This window comes from Cyprinus carpio, chromosome A20 (genome assembly GCF_018340385.1).
Source record: "Cyprinus carpio isolate SPL01 chromosome A20, ASM1834038v1, whole genome shotgun sequence".
Classification (NCBI taxonomy): Eukaryota; Metazoa; Chordata; class Actinopteri; order Cypriniformes; family Cyprinidae; genus Cyprinus; species Cyprinus carpio.
This window is the reverse complement of record NC_056591.1, coordinates 14,854,548-14,865,261: the sequence shown is the minus strand read 5'-3', so window position 1 is coordinate 14,865,261 and position 10,714 is coordinate 14,854,548. Positions and strand designations below refer to the sequence as shown.

The 10,714-nt window shown below is 38.0% G+C and overlaps 1 protein-coding gene across 2 annotated transcripts; it reads left to right on the top strand.

The window, feature by feature from the left end:
- Positions 1-9,765, top strand: LOC109074134 (ankyrin repeat and SOCS box protein 2-like). Of its 2 annotated transcripts, XM_042777754.1 has the most exons (11): positions 2-166; positions 2,532-2,808; positions 3,567-3,686; positions 5,907-6,076; positions 6,173-6,328; positions 6,438-6,683; positions 6,786-6,957; positions 7,093-7,143; positions 8,264-8,825; positions 8,926-9,079; positions 9,169-9,765. In XM_042777754.1, the coding sequence occupies exons 2-11, from the start codon at positions 2,540-2,542 to the stop codon at positions 9,312-9,314; spliced, it is 2,046 nt and encodes a 681-aa protein (XP_042633688.1). In that variant the 5' UTR covers positions 2-166; positions 2,532-2,539; the 3' UTR covers positions 9,315-9,765. The 2 variants fall into 2 exon arrangements, with proteins under 2 accessions (XP_042633689.1, XP_042633688.1); XM_042777755.1 differs by lacking the exon at positions 7,093-7,143 and having other exon boundaries at positions 1-166.
- Positions 9,766-10,714: the final 949 nt, after the last annotated feature.

The window sequence follows — 10,714 nt, the reverse complement described above, 5'->3', positions numbered from 1 at the left end:
GGGTGACAGTTAAAGGCCTCTCTTTGCAGAGAGCTAAACAGGTCCCAGTGCGAGCAAGTGTCCAGTGCGCCACTCGACATTGGGATAAACAAAACAACCTTTTCTGTTTGGAAATCTGACACATGGTTAAGGAAGGGGGAAAAAAAAGAAAAAACATTTTGAAGTGGTAAGTAGCTTATTTTTTTTGTTGTTAATTCTGGCTTGTGTTAGTGTGTTTTGGATGAAGGTGCAGTATACATTGGTCCATTAATATTGTAAAAATGTTGAGAGATGAATCATCATTTTGTTCAGCATTGGTATTGAGTCATACTCTTTGGTTTTATTCAAATTATGTTTTTTTATTATTTATTTTATGCACCTTTACCTTCTATTTACAAAAGTTGTAATTGTACTATCTATTTTATATGCTAAAACAGAGGCATGAATAGATACATAAAGGTATCATTCACCATAAAAATGAAAATTCTGTCATCATTTACTAACCCTCATGTCGTTCCAAACCAGTATGACTTTCTTCTATAAAAAGATATTTTGAGAAATGTCTTACGTGTTTGTTTTTTTTCTGTCCATACAGTCAGTGATTACCAACATTCTTTAAAAGATCTTGGTGCAAATCATACCAGTCTAAAACAACATGAAGAAAATGAAGTGAATGACAGAGTTTTCAGTTTTGGATGAACTATACATTTAATGCAAAACAACTGCAAACATAGAAATTATAAATACCTTGTGACAGACTCTTCAGTTTTTTTCATGCAACTTTTCCCAATGAGGCTTGGGGGAAAAAAGCAACACACACACACACACACACACACACACACACACACACACACACACACACACACACACACACACACACAAATGTATTTTTACAATATATTTATATGTGGTATTCAATTTAAAAGCATAGAAAGTGTATCATGTCTTACACTAATATGTGTGTGTGTGTGTGTGTGTGTGTGTGTGTGTGTGTGTGTGTGTGTGTGTGTGTGTGTGTGTGTGTGTGTGTGTGTGTGTGTGTGTGTAGGCATATTAGTGCTATCAAAATTAGTTTTAACGCATGCAATTAATTTATTTTTATTTATTTATTTATTTTGTCAGTTTAACTGCATTAAAAATATTTAGCACTATTAACGCAGAGGTGACACTAGGGTTGTCCATCCCACTCACAACTGCTGCTTCTGTTTCTTTATCTTGACAAGAATTGTGTTTATTTAGATGCAGAATGTCTTTACAACCACATCAAACTGTAAACTTTTCAGACGTGCACTCTAACTTCTCCTCAGCGCCAGCCGCTATTAACGAGCGCTGAGAAGCTACAGGTGACGAGGAAGCTTCCGCAGAACAACAATGAACTGCAGTCAGATGAGATGTTGTCAGGCCATGTCAGTAATAACGATTTTTCCTGTACTGTCAGCCATTATACTGTCGTAGCACGTGCTCTTCAAATGCACGCACTAATACGGCGGTGCACGCTGAATTATATTAAAGCGCTATATCATAAAACACGAATGAAACTACGAGCGTGCCATAGTTGTGTCGTCAATTAAGTCATGAAGTTACCAATGGCGATTAAAGCTGCCTTAACGCAAGTAAGTATTTGTTATGAGTCACATTTAAGAGCACGTCTTTTCAGAACTGTCCTGGAGCAGCCAGCACTGTCTCCCTCATCTAACACACCCGATTCAACTCGTCAGCTCATTAGTAGACTTCTAAGACCGGAAGTGGGTCAGAAAAGACAATGTATTTAAATGATAAAGATGGCTCAGAAGAAAACAAAACGCTGTAAAGTGCCAATCTGTGGAAAGACACAGTCGTTGTATCGCCTTCCTTCAGATCCCAACATTATGAAAGAGTGGATGAACTTTATTTTTAGTCAAGTTCCAGACCACGTCAGTAAGAACTTGGTCCTTTGTTTACTTTCTTTTACCGATTTGCAGAAAGAACTAAAAGATGATGCTTTGCCAAGTCTGCCGACTATATTGGATCTGACAATAATGTTGCACGACACAATGTTGAGTAATTGTTTTTATTACTTGGTCACTTTTACTTAGTCTGTTATTACAGATCATTTTTGTTGATATGTACGAGTATTTATGTGTTTTAACCTAAATCACACAGTGTCCATCCATGAAGGATGTAGGCTGTCAAACATACACAACTGTTAGTCAATCATAGCAGTGGGCGTTTACTTCCGAGTCTACAATCTGCCACACCTATTCAAACGGAGCTTTCCGATTACAAAATAAACAAAAAAGGCAGTTCATGACCCCTTCAAATTGTAATAATATTTCACAATATTACTTTTTTTTACTGTATTTATCACATAAATGCAGCCTTGGTGAGCATAAATCAAAAACAGTCAATCAGAAATCTGTCAAATTTACCATGAAGTCATTTAGCTGTCTGTCCTAATCAAGCAAGCTAATGAAATTTGCAATAACAGTTTTCTGTGATAAGCATGCCAAGCAAAAAGATGTTAGTCCAGTAGGTTCATTAAGTAGGCCTAATGAATGTTTTGATTGTCTCAGGATCCAACATGGCAGCCGCCCATGTGTCCGTGCCGGGTACCACAGACACCAACCTGGAATTTGCAGACTATAGTCTGTATAGCAACCTGTCTGATGATGAGCTCATTCAACTGGCAATTGAGCGGAGCATTGCTGATGCCCACAACTCTGGGTCAGGCACTGAAAACTCAAAGACCCCCATTGCTCTAAACAGGCCAGCAGCCCGATTCCGAGCTCCACCATCACATCATCCCCAGCAGCAGCCAGAACTGGCTGCGTGTCCCGCCAATCCACCCAGGTACTGTTTGCTATGCTTCATTCAAATTGAAATGTGGTGCCATCATAAATCAAACTCTCAATGTGAGTATAAAAATAACCAGTGCTTAGCACATCATACTCACACTAACCTTTACTAAGTACATACTAACTTTAAAATAGTGCTAACTGTTTTAAGTGCTAACTTTAAAATATCTGCACAGATTTTCAACATGTTTATTTTCAAACTTACATCAAGCTAAACCTTTTCTTTTAAATGGATATCTATTTTTTTTTATTGATGCAATACACTAAATTATCAAGACTACATGTAGAACATAGGATCAAAACATAAACATCAGTGGATTGCCACATAAAATTTCCTCACAGAGAGGGTAACAATATCACTCACAGATGCCTTCTCTGATGGCTGACACAACTGCTTCTCAGCTGTTCCTCTTCATTCAAAGGTCAAGATTAGAAAGAGGAGACAGCAGAGTTGTTCAAGTTTACATGCCACCATGCATAAAAATAGAGACACTATCCTTTGCTGTGCCCCAATCCACTTGTTTAAATTTCCCCTGTAATCTGACATTATGTCAACTCTTCAACTAGTCTTCCAGTAGTAGATTTTTGTTTAATTTCAATGATAACATGTAGGTAATCTAACAAAAAATACAAATTCTGAAAATGATCCCATCCCATTTCAGTGGAAGTCCAGGGATTGTGTAATAGTTAGAGATCTTAGGCAGCATTAAATTAACTCATATGAATTCAATTCTTTTTTTTTTTTCTCCAAAGAGAAACAGTAAGTCCACAGGATGTGAGTTCAGTAAGTCACTTTGTGACTGGTTATGGCAAGCGAATGATGGCGTACCGAAAATATGATGGAAGTTTTCAAGTTACCCCTGAGCCTGAAGAGTGAGTGATTGCAAAATTACATGACAGTACTATGTATGTGCTCATTAGTAAGCATATGTGTAAGAAAAGTGTGGTTTTTCTATGCTTGAAAAGACTAAAAAATTTAAAAAAATATATATATTATTTTAATAGTAAAATCTAACTTAAAAATGTATGATATAATATAAAATACAAAGGATTAATCAAAGTTTCTAGAGCTATGAATAAGTAAATATGTTTTAGATGTAGTCAATATGACAGTACTGTATGTTTCAGTGCCAGTGTACAATACAGTAATCCAAATGTGCAAAAATATGCACTACCATTTCAAAATTTGGTCAGTAAGATTTTTTTAATGTCTTTGAAAGAAATTTCATGCAGTAAATAATATTACAATTTAAAAGGACTGTTTATATTTTAAAATGCAATTTATTCCTGTGATGATAAAGCTGAAATTTCAGCAGTCATTACTCCAGTCTTCAGTGTCACATGATCCTTCAGAAATCATTCTAATATGCTAATTTGCTGTTCAATAAACATTTCTTATTATCAATGTTGAAAACAGTTGTGATGTGTAAAACCCCAAACTTAGAATAGTAATATATATAATATGTTTTAATATTTATGTATATGAGAGGGGTAAATAACATTTTCTCACCTGCAACACTTAAAGGGATAGTTCACCCAAAAATGAAAATTATGTCATTAATGACTCACCCTCATGTCGTTCCAAACCCGTGAGACCTCCGTTCATCTTCGGAACACAGTATAAGATATTTTAGATTTAGTCCGAGAGCTTTCTGTCCCTCCATTGAGAATGTATGTACGGTATCATGTCCACGTCCAGAAAGGTAATAAAAACATCTTCAAAGTAGTCCATGTGACATCAGAGGGTCCGTTAGAATTTTTTTGAAGCATCGAAAATACATTTTGGTCCAAGAATATCAAAAACTACGACTTTATTAAGCATTGACTTCTCTCCCGGGTCTGTTATCAGCGCGTTCACAGCACATCCGGTTCGCGAACGAATCACTCGATGTAACCGGATCTTCTTGAACCAGTTCACCAAATCGAACTGAATCGTTTGAAACGGTTCGCGTCAACAATAAGCATTAATCCACAAATGACTTAAGCTGTTAACTTTTTTAACATGACACTCCCTCTGAGTTCAAATAAACCAATATCCCGGAGTAATTCATTTACTCAAACAGTACACTGACTGAACCGAGCCAGATAACGAACGAAACATTGACTCGTTCTCGAGTCAAGAACCGGTTGCATCGGTTTTCGGATCACCGGTAGTGATGGGAAGTTCTGTTCTTCTCCGCGAACCGGTTCTTTCGGACAGTTTGATTCAATAAACCGGTTGCCCGAAAACGGTTCACCAGTTATTTTGCACTCGACGTAATGACTTCATTGGCGATGATTGCCCTTGATTCAAGCCTTCGGTTTACCCGCGCTCATAACATTAGCACAGAATCGGTCCAGAATCAATCACCAAAAGAACCAGTTCGGTTCAGACGCGCTGTGTGTCAGTCTGAATCACGCATGCGCAGTTTCATCAGCTCCTCGGTTCTCGAATCGCACGCGTCCGACAGAAACGGTTCTTGACTCGAGAACGAGTCAATGTTTCGTTCGTTATCTGGCTCGGTTCAGTCAGTGTACTGTTTGAGTAAATGAATTACTCCGGGATATTGGTTTATTTGAACTCAGAGGGAGTGTCAGCCATGTTAAAAAAGTTAACAGCTTAAGTCATTTGTGGATTAATGCTTATTGTTGACGCGAACCGTTTCAAACGATTCAGTTCGATTTGGTGAACTGGTTCAAGAAGATCCGGTTACATCGAGTGATTCGTTCGCGAACCGGATGTGCTGTGAACGGCGCGCTCATAACAGACCCGGGAGAGAAGTCAATGCTGAATAAAGTCGTAGTTTTTGATAATTTTGGACCAAAATGTATTTTCGATGCTTCAAAAAATTCTAACGGACCCTCTGATGTCACATGGACTACTTTGAAGATGTTTTTATTACCTTTCTGGACGTGGACAGTATACCGTACATACATTCTCAATGGAGGGACAGAAAGCTCTCGGACTAAATCTAAAATATCTTATACTGTGTTCCGAAGATGAACGGAGGTCTCACGGGTTTGGAACGACATGAGGGTGAGTCATTAATGACATAATTTTCATTTTTGGGTGAACTATCCCTTTAATGCATCAAAATAAAAATTCTTCTTTAGGGAGATTGATCCTATTGCTAAGGCCATTTTGGAAGGAGATGTAGGATCAGTGAGACTGTTGGTTAAGCAACCTTGGTGCAACCTTCTTAAACCAAATAAAGATGGATGGATGCCTTTGCACGAGGCAGCATATTATGGACAAGATCAATGTATTAAAATTCTCCTGAAAGGTAGTGTGCACTCATTTGAAAATTAATCCATTGAACTTTATTTAGCCGAGCTGTAACAGATTGTCCTGGCTTTGATCATGAACACTATTCTCATAGCTCAACCTGGGATGATCAACCAGCGCACTTTGAAAGAGCAGACTGCTTTAATGATAGCTGTGGTCAATGAACATCTTGCATGTGTGGAGTGTCTTCTAGAGAAAGGAGCCGATCCTGATATTATCAATAAGGATAGGGAGACTTCCCTTTATAAAGGTAATATTGTATTATCTATCTATCAACCTGCACCTTTTGTTTTGCTCTTGATTTAATGTGGCCTTCAGTGGTGTGATGGAAATTTGATCAATTCTATACGTATCTGTAGCTTGTGAGAAGGAGAACCCAGCAATGGTTGCCATGTTACTGAATTATGGCGCCTCTGTGAACACGAAATGCATTCAAGGCTGGACAGCTCTCCATGAGAGTGTGTGCAGGAACAATGTGGAAATCTGTGAGATGCTGGTGAAAGCTGGAGCCAAAGTAAGCATACCCAACATGTATGGAATCACTCCTATCTTTGTGGCCGCCCAAAGTGGAAAAGTGGATGCACTTCGCATGCTTTTAAAAAATGGTAAAATCATTCACTGTCATTTGGTTTGTCATTTTCCTTTCTGTTCCAGTGTTGTTTTGTGATGTAATGCATCTGACATATAATGCATCCCACCTCAATCAGGTGCTGATCTCAACAGCCAGGCTGCAGATGGAGCCACAGCACTGTATGAAGCCTGTAAAAATGGTCATGAGGGCACTGTAGAGTTTCTTCTATCTCAAAATGCAAATGCCAACAAGCCAGGCAAAACAGGACTGTTGCCAATTCATATTGCTGCCCAGTGTGGTAATAATAGGTATGAAAGAATGAATTTGCTTTGGAAGGAATTTTCTCAGGTCACAGTTTATCTACTAACTTGTTTATATGCGAAAGCCATTGGTTCTTAAGAGTTTAGGTTTAGTACATCTCATGATCTTGCATTGATTTTCAGCAAAGACCTCCTCACTTCCGGGTATACCCACAAAAATGTCAGGGCAACTAAGTAAGTCTCAATGGGTGATTAAGAGCAGTGCTGTGGCGAGAGGGTGCTAATCCTGTAACCCTAACTCAAGCTAACTCAAGTAGGAGCAAATAGTTATTTTTTGGTTTTATTTTTTAAAATACCATTTCCGATAAGTGCCCTTTCTTCTGACATACATGTTATGCCTTGTTAACTCTTCTAGTTTATTGTGTGCCTGTCTTAAATCTAATCATCCCATAGCATAATTCTTTATAGCATGACATGTTTAGGGATGGGAATCGTAAATAATTTGATGATCCCATCTTCCAGTTCCTCTTAACTATTTCAATTCCTTAACAGATCCATTGACAGTTATTGTAGATTTTTTAACAATAAATATTTATTACAATTATTGCAATAGGTGTGTTTAACTGTTAAAGTAAAAAGAAAAAAATTTAAATGGCTAAATGCTTAAGGTGTATCTTTAACTACACACTGTCATATAAACAACCAAATTAAATTAAATTTAAATGTAAATATTATATATTCATTAAAAAAAAAACTTATTATAGGGAATCAGACTACATACAGTATGCTGTTTTTTGATTTACAAAAAAAGAAATGAATGAGTCATTTTTTTTAAGAATTGGACTACACTACACTGTATGTTTTTGATTCAATAGAAAGAATAACCTCATATGAATGATTTGTTTGGAAATCGAACTACTCTATTCGCACTGTCTGTTTCGCATTGTAGATTCAGTAGAGGTGTTGTGGCATGTTTAACATGAGCACAGCATTTTTAGAATGCAGTGTCATGCACAAGACGCTGAAAAAAACATGAGTGCAATAGTCAAACACGTTTATATAGAAAAAAATAACGGAAATGCAGTGCAGCGAAATGTAAAAACTTCTTCTGTGTCAATGTCCCCTAACAAGCACGTTCTCTTCCATACTTTTCAGTTCCCAACCCTAGAACTATTTCATTAATGCTAATCCCTACATACAAGCTTTTCTTCTGACTTCTTATGAAATAATTTTTCCATCTTATAATCGTCATTTCACCCTAATGGAGTCCAATTCTAATATGACATTCAAGAGTATTTTAGTGTACACTAGCAAGCACACTAGCACTCAAGAACACAAAACTTCTCATTTTCAGTATCGTAACCATGCTGATCCCAGCCACAAGCAAAGCCAGAGTGAGACGTTCGGGTATCAGTCCCCTCCATTTAGCAGCGGAGCGCAACAGAAACGATATTCTTGAGTTACTGATCGAGGCCGGCTTTGACGTCAATGACACGTTGTCCGAGAGTCGTTCTAGGATGTATGAAGATCGTCGCAGCACAGTGCTATACTTTTCTGCCATGAACAACAACATCGATGCTACCACCATGCTCCTAAAGGCTGGTGCTAATCCAAACCTGGACACGTTCAACCCGCTCCTAGTGGCCCTGAGGCAGGGGTGCATCCAGACAGTGACTTTGCTGGTAGAACATGGTGCTAATGTCAATGCCTACATCCCAACTCACCCAACTACCTTTCCAGCCAGTGTTATGTTCTGCATGAAGTATCTGACCATACTGAAGTATCTAATGGATAATGGCTGCGATGCCTTGTCATGTTTCAATTGTGTTTATGGCAGCAATCCTCATCCACCTATAAAGACTAGGTGTAATCTAAGATATGATCCAGATGAAGCTGTAGAAAAGACTTGTATTCAGGTAAGTGGCCTGAAGCCACTTACACATAGTGTAATATTTTTTTCTGAATTGTAAATTGTATATTGTTTGCAGTACCACATTTTACACCACTTTTTACTAGTTCTGTGAGATGATCTCTACCGAAAACTTCTCACGCTGGGCAGGACCGATTATAGACATGCTGCTTGACTATGTTGGGCATGTAAAACTGTGTGCACGACTCGTTGAACATCTGGACAGTTACCATGAGTGGCAGTGCATCAAAGAGAAAGCAAGTATGTGCACCTATACCTTTCGCTAAAATTATTCATATATGCAAATGATTTCAGTCTCCTGTGTATTCATTTGCTGTTTCTGATTGCAGTGCCTCCACGCCCACTCATGCAGCTCTGCAGACTGAAAATCCGCAATCTGCTCGGGATCAAGAGACTGAAGAAAATTCACAAGCTTCCGGTTCCTCCGAGGTTGATCAAATTCCTAAATCATCAAGAACGAGAGCAAAACTTTTAAGCCTGCTTTTGAATGTTGACTCTTAGTAAACCCTGAGAGAACAACGACATTAGAAAATCATATACTTCTGTTTGCCGAACTTGCATTGAGCTAAAATTATGGAATAAATGGCTTTTGTTCTGAGTCAATTTTTTGCACAAATGTACTGCTTAATACTATAATAAAAATGCCATAAATGTTTATATGTAATTATCAGGCATAAACAGAATTTATGGAACATGTATTTAATAGATGCAATAGTTACATAGTACTTTATTTTGTCTGTATATGTACAGTGGGTATAGAAAACAATCACACCCTTTAAATAATCAGTTTGTTGCTTTGCAGCTTGAAATGAACACAGAGTTTTTGTTTTATTCAGCTGTATTTACTCTGTGCAACTTATAACATCAAAGTGAAAGATAAAACACCAACATGTTATAAAAAAATAAAAAAACAGAATCACTGAGTTGGAAAAGGATCACCCCCTTGTGTCAGTATTTTGTTGACCCACCTTTTGCTTTAATTACAGTCTTTAGTCTGTTGAGATTTGTCTCTACTAACTTTGCACATTTAGACTTTGCAATATTTGCTCACTCTTCTTTGCAGAACTGCTCAGTTTCAGTTCAATTTGATGATGACCGTTTGTGGACTGCAGTCTTCAAGTCATTCCACAGATTTTCAATGGGGTTCAAGTCTGGGCTCTGACTAGTCCATGCAAGGACATTCATGATTTCCACTTTTAACCACTTGTGTGGTCAGTTTTGCTGTGTGCTTTGGGTCATTGTCATGTTGGAAGGTAAACCTTCTTCCAACTTTTTGGCAGAGGGCAGCAGATTTTCCTCAAGAATTTGACAGTATTTTGCCACATCCATTTTTCCTTCTATCCTGACAAATGCTTCAGTCCCTGCTGCAGAGAAACACCCCATAACAGGATATTACCACCTCCGTGCTTAGGAATGCTGTTATTTGGATGGTGAGCTGTACTGGATTTCTGCCAGACATATCGTTTGGTGTTGAGGCCAAATAATTAAATTTTAGTCTCATCTGCCTCAGAATCTCTAAGGTAGGTTTTGGCAAAGCTCAGTTGTTACTGCATGTGGCCTTTCTTGAGGAGTGGCTTTTTTCTTGCAACCCTCCCATACAAGCCACATTTGTGGATAATTTGTGATATTGTTGTCACATCCACACAATGATCACTCTTTGTCATAAATTCCTGCAACTGTTTCAGAATTGCTGTTGGTCGCCTCCCTGACCAATTTCCTCCAGGCTCTTTCATCCAGTTTGGAGTAACGTCCTGATCCAGGGAGGGTCTGTGTTGTACCAAATACCTTCCACTTCTTAATAATAGACTTTAATGTGCATCTAGGCATTGATAAAGCCTTTGAATTTTTTTGTATCAATCTCCTGACTTGTGCCGG